Source organism: Helianthus annuus, chromosome 9 (assembly GCF_002127325.2).
Source record: "Helianthus annuus cultivar XRQ/B chromosome 9, HanXRQr2.0-SUNRISE, whole genome shotgun sequence".
Taxonomy (NCBI): Eukaryota; Viridiplantae; Streptophyta; class Magnoliopsida; order Asterales; family Asteraceae; genus Helianthus; species Helianthus annuus.
The window spans coordinates 82,200,520-82,220,779 of NC_035441.2; the positions used below are offsets into that span (position 1 = coordinate 82,200,520).

The 20,260-nt window shown below is 36.4% G+C and overlaps 1 protein-coding gene across 1 annotated transcript; it reads left to right on the forward strand.

Moving 5' to 3' along the window:
• Window positions 1-224: 224 nt before the first annotated feature.
• On the forward strand, window positions 225-11,358 carry LOC110877994 (soluble inorganic pyrophosphatase 6, chloroplastic). The gene is made up of 7 exons (XM_022126242.2): window positions 225-291; window positions 8,358-8,619; window positions 9,414-9,574; window positions 9,884-9,984; window positions 10,130-10,311; window positions 10,942-11,040; window positions 11,155-11,358. Exons 2-7 carry the CDS (start codon window positions 8,374-8,376, stop codon window positions 11,245-11,247), a joined length of 882 nt encoding a protein of 293 aa, XP_021981934.1. The 5' UTR covers window positions 225-291; window positions 8,358-8,373; the 3' UTR covers window positions 11,248-11,358.
• Window positions 11,359-20,260: the final 8,902 nt, after the last annotated feature.

Sequence of the window (20,260 nt, forward strand, 5' to 3'; positions counted from 1 at the left end):
GTAAGGGTAATTTTGTCATTTCACACTCACTTAACTGAAAAAACTAACCTTCATCCACGCCAGGGACTATCCGGGAACAAAAATTGAAAACTTGGGGATTATTCAGGTAATTTTAGAAAGTTGGGGACTATAGGTGAAAAAAGGCGAAACCACATGTACTATCCGGGCATTTTTCTCAAAAAGAAATAAAGAATATACCACTTGTGATCCCTTCATAAAGAGCCTACCAGTTACCTTTCAAAAAAAAAAAGAGCCTACCAGTCTACTCAATCCACTTGGAAACCTATTTCTCCACCTGTTGGATATAATGTTCAATTGTCGATTATAATTCAATTTTGCCGTCAAGGTACGACCCAAAGAGTTATACTTTGGGCAACGAACATTTAACGGTGTTTTAATTGTTAATCACCGGATCACGAAATAAAAAGCGTAATAAAAGAAAATGGTAATTATTTAGAATAATTACGAAGAGCTGGATAAATATTATAATTAATTTGTTAATTATAATATATATATTATATATAATGTTAATGTTAATTATGAGATAATTATGGAGGAGTTGTGTTTAGAATACAATTGGTTTAAAATAAAAGATATATATATCTTTTATATATTTACTCCCAAAAAATCTCAAGATTGAACTATCAGATTAATATGTATACGGAACTTTTTAGTTGAAAAAGTTGGCATGCTTTTAAAAGGTTTGTCATACTTTCATAGAAGTTGAAAACGATACATAGGATACGAACTTCAATTTTGGTGCTTTTCTTGTTCGTCGCAAATAGAGAAAGAGTAGCTTCTAATTGATCTTAACTCTTTAAGTTCGTGTTTCTTCAATTACGCAAAAAGGTAAGTAAAGTTTATGAACTTTATTTCTCTTTAATTTAAAGGTTTCGTTTGAAATAGTTTCAAACGAACAAATATGATTTCGTGGTCAACGATCATCTAGCGAGATCGTTCGTTGAACCAAGGTGTCTTTCTTGGATGTCACGATTCTTTAATTTTATTATAACCTATTTTGATTGTAATGAGATCACTGGTGGAAACGGTTTAGAACCGAATCTCGTGTACATGTTTTTCCGCTGCGTTCAGTTTGTTTGACAAATTGATAAAAATTATTTTCTAAAAGTTACACGAAATTACCAACAGTGGTATCAGAGCCACCTTACAAATCAAAGTAGGTTATTTTATAGATGTGTTTGTAGATCTATAAAATAGTTATAGGATTGCATGCTTAAAATCGAGTAGATTTGGCATAGGATCCTGTCACGTATAATAGTTATAGGCAAGTTTTATTAAGGCCAAACATGAACGCTTGTCAAAGTTCTCTTTGACAAAATATTTGGCCTTAACCTATTTCGTTTAGCTTAATGATCGTAGTATGCAAATTCGGGTCTAGAATCGTTTTTCATAACACGTGTACTAAATTTGTTTTTAGAGCTACACGCGTTAAATTAGTTTAAAGAAAAACGAATATATTAAAATAATTATTTTTAATATATACCAGACTAAAATATTAAAAAAAACATAACTAAACACTTTATTTTAAAAATAAAATTAAAAGGTTGTTCTAACTTTTCGTTTACAGTATTTAAAGCAATTAGTTTTTTTTTTATATTAAAGTTTTTTTTTGGATTTGATCCAAGATTAAGTGGGAGTACAAAAGGGTTTGTGCTACATTTAATGGGCTCGGTTCATGTTCTTGGGCTCGAATGAACCGAACATAATCTGAACCCGGAATTGCATATTTATTTATTTTATTATGTGTTTTGCCATGAGATGTTTGTTACGTACATAAAATTAATAATTAATACACGATCATTAAAACGACAATTTTAATAAAAGGTTTATTAAGTATTGGATAGGTAATTAAAATAAACAGTTTATTTTAAAATACAAAAATCAAAATTGGTTTTTCAAAAATTAAAAGTTAATTTGAAAACCGTAATTAATAAACGTTATTAATTAAAATAAATTTGCGACACGACCAACTTAGATTAAATAGGGTATTTAAAATTAATCGGTCGAGTGATTGAAAGGTGTTTCAAGTCGTCACAAATTAAAACGTAAAATTGATTTTTACAAAGGAATTGTATAGCCTATGTTCATGCCATAGGTCGTACAAGTATTTTAAAACGACCCGAACTGGTAATTTTAAAATATAACCCAAATTAAAATCGATATTCTACGCCACCCTAAATTAAGAACACCCGAACTGATCTATCCGAACCCCTGGTGCTAGTGTTTACCCTGCATCCAGGCCTACGGTTTTGGTTAGGGGTAGTTCCGCGATTTCCATGCTTACATGGGCCGGGCTACAGTTCTGATTTGAGGACAAATATCACTTTTGCGACACGAGAGCGAATGTTAGTGTTTACCCTGCATTCGTCTTCTACGGTTGTGAAAGTGGGTGTAGTTGGGGTTAACGTACCAATGCTTGACAACACTCGTCATGCGACCCCAAACCGAGAATTGTGTAGTTGACACAATTGGTGATCGTCACCTACCCTTCAATCTATGCCAGTGAAGAGTGCTAAGTCCATTCACTGAGTTATGGGGAGATGGGATCTCATCCTAATTCCTAAAATTTTGTATATCTTGGGTCAAAATTGAATTAGGTTAATGCATGAAAATTACTAATAAAATTTTCTTCTAAATTCTACAGATGTCTACAAACAATTCTGATAACACCAAATTCTCGCTTAAGTCCATCCTTGAAAATGCTAAACTTGATAATTCTAACTTCATGGATTGGTACCGCAACCTGAAAATTGTTCTCAGGGCGGAGAAAAAGGCTTATGTCCTTGAAGGACCAATTCCCGAAGCACCTGCTGCTAATACGGGTGCAGCCCGTAGGACATGGGAAAAACATGTTGATGATTCCCAAGATGTGACATGTCTTATGCTTGCTATGATGATTCCAGAACTTCAGAAGAATCTGGAAAACTTGGGCGCATATGAGATGAGTGAGCAGCTGAAAAACATGTTTCAGCAGCAAGCTCGTCATGAGCGTTTTGAGGTGATGAGATCTCTCATTACATGTCGCATGCAGGAAGGTACTTCGGTCAGTTCTCATGTACTGAAAATGAAGTCTTTCGTTGATCAACTGGAGCGTCTGAACGCACCCCTTAGTAATGAGTTAGCTACGGATGTGATCCTTAACTCGCTACCCAATTCATATCATCAGTTCGTAATGAACTATAACATGAATGGGTGGGAAAGAACGATCCCAGAGTTGCATCAGATGCTTAAAACTGCTGAGACAAACATCCCAACTAAGGGCAATCCAGTGCTGGCGATCAGGGAAGGAAGAATTTCCAAGAAGAAGCAATCCAAGGGAAAAGGCAAGGCGAGTAAGCAAGACAAGGGCAAAGGCAAAAAGGTTGCTACTCCGAAGGCAAAGCCTCATAAAGATGCCAAGTGTTTTCACTGTGATGAGATCGGGCATTGGAAGAGGAATTGTCCCAAGTACCTGGCTGAGCTGAAGCTTAAGAAGCTGCAAATAGGAGAATCCTCAGGTATACATGTTATTGATCTATTTTCCTTTTCGAGCAAATCTTGGGTGTTTGACACTGGATGTGGTTTTCACATTTGTAATGATTTGCAGGGACTAAAAAGGATTAGAAAGCTGAAGCAGGGTGACTTAGAGCTGCACGTTGGGAACAGGCAGAATGTTGCTGTGAAGGCAGTTGGAGAATTTATTCTTGAATTACCTTCTGGATTGTTTATTTCTTTAGACAATGTTTTTTATGTTCCTAGTTTGACTAAGAATATTATTTCTGTTTCTGCTTTAAGAGAACAAGGTTTTAATTATGCTTTTGATATTGTTAATGGTAACATTTCTGCATTTTTAAATGGTGTGTTCTATTTTGAGGCTAAGCCTCACAATGGTGTCTATGAAATAGATACTTCTAACAATAGATCAAATAATATGGTATGCTCTCTTTCCTCTAAACGTGTTAAAACTAGCTTTAATCAAACATATCGTTGGCATTGTCGTCTTGGCCATATTAACATCAATCGCATGAGGAAGCTCCAGACTGCAGGGATTCTAGAATCCACGGGCCAGGAGACTTATGATTTATGCGAATGTTGTCTAAGTGGCAAGATGAATAAGGCCCCTTTTACCGGAACTAGTGAAAGGGCCAAAGACCTGTTAGGACTCATACATACTGATGTATGTGGTCCATTCAGGACTATGTCAAGGAACGGGGAAAGATACTTCGTTACATTTACTGATGATTATAGTAGATATGGATATGTTTATCTTATGAAGTTTAAACATGAAACCTTTGAAAAATTCAAAGAATTCCAAAATGAAGTACAAAATCAACTAGGGAAAACGATTAAGGCACTTCGATCCGATCGAGGTGGTGAATACATTAATCAAGAGTTTGATGAACATCTCAAGAAGTGTGGGATTATATCCCAACTAACTCCACCTGGAACACCACAACTTAATGGTGTGTCTGAGAGGAGAAATCGAACCTTATTAGATATGGTTCGATCAATGATGTGTCGTACAAACTTACCACACTCCTTTTGGAGTTATGCTCTTGAAACCGCTACACGTCTTGTTAATATTGCTCCTACTAAAAAGGTAGAAAAGACACCATATGAGATGTGGCATGGTAAACCACCTAAAGTCTCATACCTTCGCATATGGGGATGTAACGCTTATGTTACCAGTGAGTCTTCGGACAAACTTGATCCTCGCGGTGAAAAAGTTGTTTTCATTGGATATGCATACCCGGTTGGTTATTATTTCTATAATCCTACTGAAAATAGAGTTTTCACTAAGCGTCGAGGAACATTCCTGGAGGATGAGCTTATGGCGCGAGGAATTGGAGATAATCTTGTGGATCTTGAGGAAATTCGAGAACCACAAATTAATCAACCAATAGTCGAATCTGCCTCTCAACAAAATATTGTTGAACCTGAACCTGAGAGGATTCAGGAATCTGATGTAACACTAGGCGTCCGCAGAAGTACGAGGGATCGTCATGAACCTAATCGGTATTCACCTGATAGGTACGTCTTGATAATAGATCAAGAAGAGCCCTCAACCTACAAAGCTGCGATTTCAGGTAACGAATCTGAAAAATGGCTCGAAGCCATGGGCGTCGAGATGCAATCCATGTATGACAACCAAGTCTGGGATTTAGTTGAACTTCCTCCCGAATGTCGGACTGTAGGAAGTAAATGGGTTTTCAAGTTGAAAACAGACATGGATGGAAATGTGCAAACCTATAAGGCTCGTTTGGTTGCTAAAGGTTTTACTCAGACTCAAGGAGTTGATTATGAGGAAACCTTCTCGCCAGTAGCCATGCTTAAGTCTATTAGGATTCTACTTGCCATAGCCGCGTATTATGACTATGAGATATGGCAAATGGATGTCAAAACCGCGTTCCTAAATTGACATCTTACAGAAGATGTCTATATGGAGCAGCCTGAAGGTTTTGTAGATCCTAAGAATCCAAAGAAAGTTTGCAAATTGAATAAATCCATTTATGGATTGAAAAAAGCATCTCGAAGTTGGAATCTTCGTTTTGATCAGAAAATCAAACAGTTTGGTTTCATTAAAAACGAAGATGAGCCGTGTGTTTACAAGAAGGCAAGTGGGAGTTCTATTACTTTTCTAATCCTGTATGTAGATGACATACTTCTCATTGGAAACGATATCCCAATGCTGCAGGATGTTAAATCCTGGCTTGGTAAATGTTTCTCAATGAAGGATCTTGGAGAAGCTGCTTATATTCTAGGAATAAAGATTTATAGAGATAGATCTAAGCGGCTACTTGGACTTAGTCAAAGTACATATATTGATAAGGTCATTCGACGTTTTTCAATGCAAGATTCCAAGAAGGGTCTCTTGCCAATGGCAAGTGGAACCGTACTAAATAGTCATCAGTGTCCCAAATTGGACAAAGATAAAGAGGATATGAAAAAGGTTCCATATGCCTCTGCTATCGGTTCCATCATGTATGCCATGTTATGTACTAGACCGGACGTATCGTTTGCTCTGAGCTTGACTAGCAGATATCAACAGAATCCTGGTAAAAGTCACTGGATTGCTGTGAAAAATATCCTAAAGTACTTAAAAAGAACTAAGGATATGTTTCTGATATTTGGCGGTTTGGAAGAAGAGCTGAAAGTAAAATGTTACACTGACGCAAGCTTCCAAACGGATCGTGACGATTCACGATCTCAGACAGGCTATGTTTTTACTTTAAATGGTGGTGCTATAACTTGGAAGAGTTCTAAGCAAAGCGTGGTGGCCCAGTCGACCACTGAATCGGAATATATAGCGGCTTCAGAAGCTGCTAAGGAGGCTGTTTGGATGAAAAAGTTCATTGCTGATCTCGAAGTTATACCAAGCATACAGAAGCCTATCGAGATATTTTGCGACAATACAGGTGCAATTGCTCAGGCAAAGGAACCAAGGTCGCATCACAGCACGAAGCATATTCTCAGAAAATTCCACTACATACGGGAAGTTTTGGAAAGAGGAGACATCGTAGTAGAGAAAATTGATACTGATCAGAATCTAGCGGACCCGTTTACTAAGCCTATACCTCAAGTGAAACACGAGAAGCATGCAGATAGTATAGGTCTTAGATATGCTAGACAGTGGGTTTGATTTTGTAATTTAGTAATTTGGTGCATTTTGAACTGTAAACAATATTTTATGTTTATTTGAATTTAATGGTTGAATGTCTTTTAAACTATTATATTTGTGTTCAAATATTAGTACGTTAGGTATCTATGAATATTGTATTCTAAAATGTCCGTAGTCTATCAGATTCGTGAGAACCAATCTGGTAAAAGACTATTGTGAATTAGATGGTTGATCCATATAATGGATACTCAAAGTGTTGAGAACCATATTCACTGATATGATTAGTTGAAACATATTGGGCGTAACTCGTTTCAAAATGATCTTCATGGATCTTAGTCATAAGACATTTTGAATAGGTACGATTATTGTATCCTTAGACCCGCGGTACATACTAGAACTAACTTAAATGAATGGTTGCTCTTTGATTCTATCTAACGCTGTACGTAACTGGCAGTAATAAGGATAGTTTTGGGAATGATCTGAAGTTTAGTGGGAGTTGTTTGTAGCCAAAGGGATCTGTGCTTCTATACTTAGGAGAGGAACACTCTGGCGCCTTTCGTTGATTTGAACTGGTGTTAAACGCGTGGCCACGCTCGAACTAGTAATAGTTTGATAAACCACTTCAAATCAGGAACGAAATTAGAAATGGTTGAATAATATATGAGAATGAATTGGATCCATGTCTCATGTTCAACAAGTGTTCAATACAGAGGGATAAATGAGTCGATAACCCGGGCTATAGTATTTGCATAACCAAAGGTTTGATTAGTGCAAAGAATTAGTTGACATAAGTATGTCATACCTTGCCGGGGGCAATATGATGCAGCTAGGCACCCACTATTGTCTACATTGAAACTTAATCGGCCAATCGACCAAGTGGGAGATTGTTGGATATAATGTTCAATTGTCGATTATAATTCAATGTTGCCGTCAAGGTACGACCCAAAGAGTTACACTTTGGGCAACGAACATTTAACGGTGTTTTAATTGTTAATCACCGGATCACGAAATAAAAAGCGTAATAAAAGAAAATGGTAATTATTTAGAATAATTACGAAGAGCTGGATAAATATTATAATTAATTTGTTAATTATAATATATATATTATATATAATGTTAATGTTAATTATGAGATAATTATGGAGGAGTTGTGTTTAGAATACAATTGGTTTAAAATAAAAGATATATATATCTTTTATATATTTACTCCCAAAAAATCTCAAGATTGAACTATCAGATTAATATGTATACGGAACTTTTTAGTTGAAAAAGTTGGCATGCTTTTAAAAGGTTTGTCATACTTTCATAGAAGTTGAAAACGATACATAGGATACGATCTTCAATTTTGGTGCTTTTCTTGTTCGTCGCAAATAGAGAAAGAGTAGCTTCTAATTGATCTTAACTCTTTAAGTTCGTGTTTCTTCAATTACGCAAAAAGGTAAGTAAAGTTTATGAACTTTATTTCTCTTTAATTTAAAGGTTTCGTTTGAAATAGTTTCAAACGAACAAATATGATTTCGTGGTCAACGATCATCTAGCGAGATCGTTCGTTGAACCAAGGTGTCTTTCTTGGATGTCACGATTCTTTAATTTTATTATAACCTATTTTGATTGTAATGAGATCACTGGTGGAAACGGTTTAGAATCGAACCTCGTGTACATGTTTTTTCGCTGTGTTCAGTTTGTTTGACAAATTGATAAAAATTATTTTCTAAAAGTTACACGAAATTACCAACAGCCACCTACCGTCATCAATGGCAGCTGCTAGAGTCATGGCGTCAACCACCACCATTGGCGCCTCATCTTCTTCATTACTCTTGAAAGCCGCTGCATCTCCCTTTTTCAAACCTCAGTGCGTAAGCTTTTGCTTCAAATTAGCTTCCAAAAACAGGACTTTTGCTTGTTCGGCCCTTTACAGACCAGATGTCCAGATCAAGGAGGAAGGTCTACCTGAAACCCTGGATTACAGAGTTTTCTTCCTCGACAATTCTGGCAAAAAGGTTGATTTTCTGCTTCTAGGGGTTTGATTGTGGTATTGAATGTATTTTAAGTGTAAAATGAATTGAGTGTAGTAGTGGCATAATCCTAATTGGATTTGAAATTAGACAAGTTGTGTGAATGTTTGAGGTCAAATGGACTTATTTGCTTGGCTTTAAAAAGAGCAAATAACGGAATTAACCAAACTGAATTAACACAACCGAACAGTTAAGATGGTTCGGTTAAGCAATAACTGGTTAACTGAAAGTTGTGGGTCGGTTTTGGTTAGGGTGTGTGCCATAACCAAACCGAACCAAGGCGCTACGCATAAAGCACAAAAAGTTCACTTCTTTTTGTAGGCGAAGCGCCGTTTATTTATTTGGATATTTTGAATTTTTCGTAGGTTTCGATTATCAAAATAGCTCTATATATCATTTTATATCTAAAAAGCTATATGTACAATATCATGATGCACCCTGTACAAAAAGCCCACCTCAAGCGCCTATTTTTGTTTCATTATTTGCAAAAGGCGAGCCGCATCTTCGCCTTTCGTACAACATGATGCGCCTCACCTAGTCCAAAGCCAGCACCCTCACCCTCACCTCAGGCCTAGTCACGCTTATTAAAAGCCAGCTGATTTGTGACTTTGAATTTGAGTGAAAATTCTTAAGATGTTCATGATTGAAATGAAATGTGATTTACAGTATTTTCTGTTGGATCATTCCCAATTTTCATGATCAACGGAAAATGTTTTCTGTGATGCTTGATTGTGAAAGTGGTGTGGAATGTGGATGATAATGTGAGTTGGTTGTTTCAGGTTTCGCCTTGGCATGATATACCGTTGCACGTGGGTGATGGAACATTCAATTTCATTTGTGAAATTCCTAAAGAATCAAGTGCAAAAATGGAGGTTGCTACTGACGAAGTATTCACTCCCATTAAACAGGATACAAAGAAAGGGAAACTTAGATACTACCCGTAAGCCCTTTATTTTCGTTGCAACCACAAGCTACGCTGAGCAGGTGGCCTTCAAGGGGTTAAACCCATATCAGTTTTGACATTAACGTTTTGGGCCAATACGTGTCCATTTTCATCATTACAACATGATTGTACTAAACAAGATGACACTTATTGTAATTATTAAAAGCGACCTTATGCAAAATGATTAATTGTCAAACAGTTTTGCTATTTGCCAAGCCAAATTTTACAATCAAGTAAACTGGGCCCGTACCCATAAATTAAAATATTGTACACTTGCAATATGTTCATTTGACTTTTGTTTCCTAGGTATAATATCAACTGGAATTATGGATTACTTCCACAAACATGGGAAGATCCATCATTTGCAAACACTGAGGTCGATGGAGCGTTTGGAGACAATGATCCTGGTAAATCTGAATCTAGTTATGCTATTTCTGTGTTCCCTTTGATGTTAAATGACTGTATCACAGACTTGGTCGGTTCATATGCTGAAACTAAATTATAGCACGTATTCCAGCTTTATTTACTTGGTTTGTTATTTGATATATGCAGTTGATGTAGTTGAAATTGGTGAAAGCCGTGGGAAGATTGGTCAACTCATGAAAGTCAAACCGTTAGGTTGTCTAGCTATGATTGATGAGGGAGAACTTGATTGGAAAATTATTGCAATTTCATTGGATGATCCAAGGGCTTCACTTGTTAATGATGTTGAGGACGTTGAGAAACATTTTCCGGTATGTTGATGAATAGTTTGTGCCTCTTATATTATAATTACAATTTGAGTAAATTACAAAAATCGTCCTTTATGTATGTCGCTTATTGTAAACTGTGTCCTTTATCTTCAATAATTACAGAAAACATACTCGATGTTTGCAAACCCTTGCAAGTTACGTCCTTTAGCGCTAACTCAGTTAATTTTTGTGGTTAAATCTGACCAAATGGACCCCATATGAAGGTATTTTTGTGGTTAAATCTGACTAAATGGACCCCACATGAGAGTAAAATGACCAAAATACCCTCATGTGGGGTCCATTTGGCCATATTTAACCACGAAAAATTAACTGAGTTAGGGCTAAAGGACATAACTTGCAAGGGTTTGCAAACATCGAGTACGTTTTCTGTAATTATTGAAGATAAAGGACACAGTTTGCAATAAATGACATACATAAAAGACGATTTTTGTAATTTACTCTTAAAATTTCTATACTACAAACAATTTAGCTTATTTTTAGGCTCGGGCTCGATTCAAGCTTTTAGTGACCCGATCTCGAGCAGTTTGGCTGGTTTACGCCTCTAGTTAGAGATAAAACATAACTCCAATCGATTGTGTATTACATTGTGACTAACAAATCGGTTTTCTGTAGGGTACTCTTACCGCAATCAGAGACTGGTTCAGGGACTACAAGATCCCTGACGGAAAACCTGCAAACAACTTTGGTCTTGGCAACAAAGCAGCTAGTAAGGTACACATACTCGACCCGGGTCACGGTCACATAAAGTTTGAACATATTTAAATTTTATTTTTTAGTGAATATTGAACTACTTCATGTTAATGCTGAATTCTGCATGCATAACAGGATTATGCTCTTAAGGTTATCACCGAGACGAATGAATCATGGGCTAAGCTTGTGAAGAGATCAACCCCGGCCGGTGAACTTTCACTCGTGTAGATGTTAATTTCTTAACCCCCTGTATTTGACACATTTTTTACTTCATTTATGTTGTGATGATGACTAGAATATTTTTTCAGTCAGTGTTTAATAAGAAGTTGGTTACGTAAATCGGTTCAGTTGGGTGAACCTCTTATGATCGGATACCTTACATAGATGCTATATTCACATCCTGGGAATCAAAATCTGTGTGGGGTTTTTAAAATATAAAGAGTATAAAAAGTGGTTGTGAGTGAAGGAGAGAGAAAATGTTACTGTTCATCTGTATATTTTTCAGAGACACTCTTCATCCACTATAATTTTTTAATATATATTGAAAGTGGTTGTGAGTGAAGGAGAGAGAAAAATGTAATGATAAAGGTATAAAAATATTATTTAGTTGGAAAAAGTAGAGAAAAAATATTTGTTTTTAGTGGAAATATATTGATATAGAAGTTTTTTAGTGGAATGTATTTATATTTTTAGGGTGCTGGATGTGAATGCTCTTAAGCGCCAAATGTCTGAAGTTTCTAAAGTCATCAGGATATGGTTGAATTAAATTGAAAAAAAAAAAAAAATGAATGATGATTTCATTCATTGATTCACGTATTTACCATTCCACACCTAAACCAAATTCTGTATCAAAAACCCTTTGGACTTTCGTCATTCTAAGGGTACACGAACGATGAACACACATTCTTTTGAAATCAAGAATTTTTGCAATTCTATATTCACAATCTTCTTCGACGTCCACTAGAAATAAGAAGGGGAGAGCAATTGCGTCCTTGGGGGCCAAAAGCCATTCATGGTTGCTCTATATATATATATATATATATATATATATATATATATATATATATATATATATATATATATATATATATATATATATACATAGCTATATATAGCGGTAACATCAGATGAAAAGTTCATTCTACCAAAGTAGGATGAGAAGTAATCTTAACCATTCATTTTTCAAATCAATAGTTAAGATGAAAATGTAGGAAAAAAGAGGAGTGCAAGGTATTTGGGGAAAATCCTATTTATTGACTCTCTCTCCATATACAAGACACATACATATTCCACCCTTGTTTTTTAAACGTTTTCACCATAAAATCGAGCATTTTTATCTTTAATTTGAGTATCATATTGATACATAAAATATGACGACTAAAAAAACCCATAAAAATATGTTATATTTCTATGTTGTATAACATTTTTATGCTGGATTTTTGTACTATATTTTTGTGCTAAATTTTTTTTGCTGAAATTTTTGTCTTAAAATTTCTTTTTTCTCAATTTTTTGTGCTGGATTTTTTGTACTATATTTTTTTGTGTTGAATTTTTCGTGCTATATTTTTTGTACTAGATTTTTTTGTGCTATATTTTTTGCACTACATTTTTGTGCTATATTTTTGTACTGAATTTTTGTGCTGTATTTTTTTGTACTGGATTTTTTGTGCTATATTTTTTGTACTTGATTTTTTTGTTAGTATTTTTCAGAAAACAAAGGGGTGCCACATGTGATTTTCACACTCCTATTTACAAGTAACAAAATGTTCTTCCTTCCTACTTATATGGAGTGCCACATGACATTATCACAATTCTTCTTAGACTACTTATGAAAAATCCACCTTTTAGGGGATCTTTCCCCTATATAGATATATAGAGGAAGGTTAACGTACATTACGTCTTAACGTACATCACGTACGACATGTAATTACGCACGTTCATTTTAAAATCACGCACGTTATAACTCAAAAATCCAAAATCACGCATGTTGAAACACAATAATCACTCATATTGTAAACATTAATCACGCATGTTATAGAACAAATCACGCACGTTGTTGTACGTGAAGTACGTTAAGCCGTAAAGTACGATATACTTTTTCTATATATATATATATATATATGTATATAGAGGGAGAGGATCATGAGAAAACTACATGTAAATGAGAAAACTAACTAAAATAACCTAAAAAAACACTAAAAAACATACCAATTTTTTTTTACAATTTTTTATAAAAAAATGACTATTTTTTATATATAAAAAAATTTTCAAAAAAAAAAATTTGTTGTACTGCACATGTGCATTATATGTGTACTACACATATGCACTATATCCGTAATAGTGCACATGTGCAATATAACAATTTTTTTTTATTTTTTTTAAAATTTTTTTCCATGCATAAAAACTAGCGATTTTTTTATAAAAATTTGTAAAAAAATTGGTATGTTTTTTAGGCTTTTTTAGTTAGTTTTTTGGTTTTCTCATTTAAACTAGTTTTCTAATGATCCATCCCATATATATATAGTGGAGAATTCAAATGAGAAGAAATTTTTTGTAAGAATAAAAAAAGAAGAAATTTCAACCAATAAGAAAGCTTCATTTTACTTCATTTAATTTTTGTATTTAATATTAGTGTAAGGGTATATTGTTAAACTTAGATGGATCATTAATTGAGAGTCTTTGTGACAACCCGAACTTTCAAGGTTAGTATTTCTTGATTTCTTGACTCCTAGCTTGTGTGGTTACGTTTTATGTCTTATTACATATTAACCGAGTGTAGGATACATTAAACATCTGATGGCTCTTTGAGATCGTAATTATTTGTATTTTGTAAGTTGTTATATCTTATTCGATGATCCGCAAAATCTAGTCGCACACCCTCCCTCCGGCGGCACACTCCTTGAATCGCATGGGCTTCCACAAGCCCAGAACTCCTAAGCCCAACCCGAGCCCAGGCTCCCTCATTGGCGGCTCATGTAACATCCGTCAAAATGGGCTCCCAAAATCCGACCCGTTTTGCAATTCAGATCCTAACCTTGTAACCACGGAAATTTTTCACGAATTAAATAACCGTTGAGAGATATTTAATTATTCAGGTAAGTAATTAATTTAGTTAATTCAAAATTTATATATAATCTAGTTAATTTGTTAGAATGAGTTTTAGGTTAAAGTAAGTTTATAACCAAGCTAGTCAAGTTATCATAGTTAAGAGGGTTAAATTGTAACATTTTATAACCTAATACTAAAAAGGAAACAAAAGCTGGTGGACCGCGGGACTCGAACTCGGGTCTCACCATTAAACCCGCTGCACCACTTGGAGACTTGGTACAAGACTCACACGTAAATAAAACAGATGCTATTACAACGACCTTCCTTTTTGAACAACCCTCTTGCCGCCCAAAGCTTAAAACGATGAACATGGAAACCATGCTGATTTTTCGGTGATTAAATCTTGATAACGTGTTTCCGTTATTATGGCGATCATGAACCTAGTTCCCCTTTTTAACCAAAGAAAACGTGTATGACTTTCTGTTACGAAGGTTTCCAAAAAAAGATGATACCGAAACATATAATCCACTGTCTATATTAATCATACACACCCATAACCTTTCTTCACAACTGCTCAACATACACATTCACGGGTGACGTTAGAAACGTTGCCGGAGAAAACCGTTTCGCCTTGTTTCGAAGCCACAGGACATCTCACCGGAGTAACCGAGCACGCCGGAAAGGAACCCGCCTTTCTCTCCACTGTCGGTTAACCTCTCACGTTCGTTCTCTTGGGTTTCCCAATCTTTTACTCGTGCGTTATTCTACAAGGAATCGCAAACACAACCACTGTGAGTGAATCTTACAACTCCCCTTTTTTTCCATTTTATTTATACGTTTTGGAGTGTATCATGTGTCGCAATGCTTTTATCCCATTTTACAAGTTCAATTCCGTGCAATTACCATTATGTGGAGTATCTATGTTATGTGTTGTTTGATTGTTTATCATGTTGGTGCATTTCATCCATTTTGGACATCACATCATCATAGGCACGTCGGTTACCCATTACCTATGGGCGGAACTTGACGTTGCCACCCATACGAGGTCAACTCCTTTTGATTGAGCTTAGACCTTGCAGCACACCACAATACCGTGCAACATGCATATGTTCATATGAATCATTATATTTGGTTTGTTTATTGTTTTAGGTTGTATTATGTGTTGTTTGGTTGTTTATCACTTGGTGTATTTCATACATTTTGGATATCACATCATCATAGGCTCGTCGGTTCCCCATTACCTATGGGCGGAACTTGACGTTGCCACCCATACGAGGTCAGCTCCGTTTGATTGAGCTTAGACCTTGCAGCACACCACAATACCGTGCAACATGCATACATTAATATGAATCATTATATTTGGTTTGTTTATTGTTTTAGGTTGTATTATGTGTTGTTTGGTTGTTTATCACTTAGTGCATTTCATACATTTTGGATATCACATCATCATAGGCTCGTCGGTTCCCCATTACCTATGGGCGGAACTTGACGTTGCCACCCGTACGAGGTCAGCTCCGTTTGATTGAGCTTAGACCTTGCAGCACACCATAATACCGTGCAACATACATTCATTCATTGGCACACCATAATACCGTGCAACATGCGTGCATTTATTGAATTATTTCAGTTGGTTTGTTTAATGTTTGAGATCGTGTTATGAGTTATGATATATGACATACAACATATTTACTTACATTGGTTAACGCACGTTTTCACAATAAATCAAACATAAACATATTATTTTTCCAAAAACAATAAGGTTCACTCACCAACTTTTGTTGACCCAAAAAAACCATTTTTACACATGATACAGGTGAACAGGTACGAAGAGAAGATTGGACATAGGATGCGCCTTAGTTAACAAGAAACGGATTAGTGTAGTTATGAACAATGTCTTGTGTTTGTAATTGTTTATTTGAATTATTTGTTTTATGAAACATTTGTTATGAATAAATGATTATTTAAAACACGCAATAGCAAGTCATAAGCTCTCGGATCAACCCAAACATGCCCCGAGCACCTTTTCCGCTGCGGGTCGGGGTGTGACAGATTGGTATCAGAGCTATTGACTTTAGGGATATAGGATAGGTTATTAGACCCTTAGAACCTATACTTTAGTCGTCTAGGACCTATGTGCTTATGTGGTTTTATGTTATGCTTAACTTATGATTTGCTATTGCTCACACATTTAAATTCCCTCCATATTACACACAAATGCATGCAAGCACTCTATTTGTTACTTGAATTATGTGATACATGCAATATGTTATAATTAAGTCATGAAGTGTACATATATGTTACCTATACATATATAGCCCCCCCTGCAATGTACCATGCGAAACTTATAAAACCCTTATTTATAAGTCCTCAATTTCACTAAATTTTCAAAACATTTCCCTCCATTTTCCAATATACTCATTCTATGTTATTCAAGCTTTTGTGATGTTTTTGTTTTCAAATCCCATCAAAGTGAGTTCATGTGACGGGCATGTAGTAACTGGAAGGGTTCTAGTATCGGTAGTCGGGACGTCCTGTCTAGGATTGGCATTCGTATAAATCCGAATTAACGGACCAGTTTGCCTACCTGGGGACTAACGATGAGAGTACGAAAGACCTATTAGGCCAAAGCATGCCACACCAAACGTCGTGTGAACTAACCCCACTTTGAGTTGTCACTGTGTCCAACCAAGGATACCATCCGACTTTCATACAATGCATTCATATTTCTCGATTTTCTCCGGGTTTTAGTGTACGTTACCAGGCTAACACATGCGAACCATACGAAAGCCCGGTAATCATGGGGGCCCACATGATTACAAAGGTGAAGTATGGCGGCATGCAAGGCCCAATTACGAGCAAAGCCCAAGAACACTTTAAAAGTGTTATCATGAGTTATTGTTATATAATACACCCCAAAAGTTCTCGTTTTATCACATAAAGTTTATATTTTATGCATATCCGCTAGTAAATCCATCAAAAATCTCACAACCTCGTTTGCGTTGATTCTAGAAACTCCGGTAAACGCATGGCTTCCCAAATTGCCAAGCAAATAACTGCCATGATTCCTAACATTGTTATCCAAGCCCAACAAGCCGTACCCCTTCAAGCCTTCCCAATCACCCAAGTGGCACCTAACCTAGCTTACCCAAACAAGAAACCATACACTGGTCCTCACCTTTAGTGCAACACCTGCGACTATCACCATCAACCCACCGTACTTCGCCTATCATGTGCCAACTATGGGTGTTATGGTCATTTGAGTAACACTTGTCGTACCCCTCAAAACCGAGCTCCACTTCCTGTCCAAAACATGATCCAACCCTATCAACAACCACAATGTCCCATGGTACCCTATATTAGATCCTGTTTCAATTGTGGTGACCCTACCCACTTCAGAAACACGTACCCTAAACTAGTTAACATCATCAATGCTCAAGCCCAAGCAAACCCAGCTAACCAGGCAAACCCAACACCCCCACCAGCAAGGGGTAGAGCCTATAACATCAATGTAAACCTAGCTGAGGTCAACGACAATGGGGCGAACGAGCAACCCAACTAGTTTTCCACCATGATGACTCAAGGCTCCGCTCCAATTGTTTATTTTCATTCAAAGTTTTTATCATTGTTCCATTTCTCGTTTTGACTATTCAAGATATAATTGATTTCAATTTGGGTTTTAACGTTTCAAATTAACATTATTTCATATTACTTCCATTGTTACAAATAATATTATGCCACGCCAATTGTTGTTCATTACATTTCATATCATGTCAGAATACATCATGTCATTTCATGTCATCATACATCACGGTGGACCTCGACTCATAACTTAGGGAAAGTGGGTCACGTCTCACTTTTTCATAGACTGACCACCTCCTTATAACACAATATAGAGGTACCACCATCATTTAGTCTTGCTTTCTTTGGATTCTAGACTCAAGCATTGATTGGTTGTTGTGTTTGGTTATGTTTGGTAGATTTTAGGACGAGTCACATAGAACTAATCATGACTTGATAACAAAGCCAATGAAAATTTGACAAGAACATGGTGGATACGCCGCTGGTACTTCCTATATATAAGTGTTTTTGTCAAAGGATCAAAAGCTTTGTTAGATTGTCATGAAAAGTTCTGTGTAAGTAGTGTCAATTTCAGTTTGGATAACGATATGTTTGAAGATTCATTTTGTGATTTCATATGTAACCTTATCATTATGACGTGACAATCCCTTGTCATGATGTAAATTCCAATTAGACATCATGATTACAACTTAATAGTAAATCCTTGTCATGATACCCGCCATCACCGCGTTACGGCGCTTTTCACTTCTACACCTCTGGCAACAAAGAGCGATTCCTCTACCAGGAACGTTACCGCCACAATCAAACCTAAACTCCACTTTGTTTTCCATCTTAATGTAAACCCCTAGGATATACGCTAAAACAGTTACCAATTAGGGATTCCTCTTAAATTCGGGACGAAATTACTAAAAGTAGGGGAGACTGTAACATCCGTCAAAATGGGCTCCCAAAATCCGACCCGTTTTGAAATTCGGATCCTAACCTTGTAACCACGGAAATTTTTCACGAATTAAATAACCGTTGAGAGATATTTAATTATTCAGGTAAGTAATTAATTTAGTTAATTCAAAATTTATATATAATCTAGTTAATTTGTTAGAATGAGTTTTAGGTTAAAGTAAGTTTATAACCAAGCTAGTCAAGTTATCATAGTTAAGAGGGTTAAATTGTAACATTTTATAACCTAATACTAAAAAGGAAACAAAAGCTGGTGGACCGCGGGACTCGAACCCGGGTCTCACCATTAAACCCGCTGCACCACTTGGAGACTTGGTACAAGACTCACACGTAAATAAAACAGATGCTATTACAACGACCTTCCTTTTTGAACAACCCTCTTGCCGCCCAAAGCTTAAAACGATGAACATGGAAACCATGCTGATTTTTCGGTGATTAAATCTTGATAACGTGTTTCCGTTATTATGGCGATCATGAACCTAGTCCCCCTTTTTAACCAAAGAAAACGTGTATGACTTTCTGTTACGAAGGTTTCCAAAAAAAGATGATACCGAAACATATAATCCACTGTCTATATTAATCATACACACCCATAACCTTTCTTCACAACTGCTCAACATACACATTCACGGGTGACGTTAGAAACGTTGCCGGAGAAAACCGTTTCGCCTTGTTTCGAAGCCACAGGACATCTCACCTTAGTAACCGAGCACGCCGGAAAGGAACCCGCCTTTCTCTCCACTGTCGGTTAACCTCTCACGTTCGTTCTCTTGGGTTTCCCAATCTTTTACTCGTGCGTTATTCTACAAGGAATCGCAAACGCAACCACTGTGAGTGAATCTTACAACTCCCCTTTTTTTCCATTTTATTTATACGTTTTGGGGTGTATCATGTGTCGCAATGCTTTTATCCCATTTTACAAGTTCAATTCCGTGCAATTACCATTATGTGGAGTATCTATGTTATGTGTTGTTTGATTGTTTATCATGTTGGTGCATTTCATCCATTTTGGACATCACATCATCATAGACACGTCGGTTCCCCATTACCTATGGGCGGAACTTGACGTTGCCACCCATACGAGGTCAGCTCCGTTTGATTGAGCTTAGACCTTGCAGCACACCACAATACCGTGCAACATGCATACATTCATATGTATCATTATATTTGGTTTGTTTATTGTTTTAGGTTGTATTATGTGTTGTTTGGTTGTTTATCACTTGGTGCATTTCATACATTTTGGATATCACATCATCATAGGCTCGTCGGTTCCCCATTACCTATGGGCGGAACTTGACGTTGCCACCCATACGAGGTCAGCTCCGTTTGATTGAGCTTAGACCTTGCAGCACACCACAATACCGTGCAACATGCATACATTCATATGAATCATTATATTTGGTTTGTTTATTGTTTTAGGTTGCATTATGTGTTGTTTGGTTGTTTATCACTTGGTGCATTTCATACATTTTGGATATCACATCATCATAGGCTTGTCGGTTCCCCATTACCTATGGGCGGAACTTGACGTTGCCACCCGTACGAGGTCAGCTCCGTTTGATTGAGCTTAGACCTTGCAGCACACCATAATACCGTGCAACATACATTCATTCATTGGCACACCATAATACCGTGCAACATGCGTGCATTTATTGAA

Coding starts and splice junctions, on each gene's coding strand:
- LOC110877994 (XM_022126242.2), top strand. CDS start 8,374: ATGGCAGCTGCTAGAGTCATGGCGTCAACCACCACCATTGGCGCCTCA. Junction 9,985..10,129: donor GTTTGGAGACAATGATCCTG/GTAAATCTGAAT, acceptor TGATATATGCAG/TTGATGTAGTTGAAATTGGT. Junction 11,041..11,154: donor GCAACAAAGCAGCTAGTAAG/GTACACATACTC, acceptor CATGCATAACAG/GATTATGCTCTTAAGGTTAT.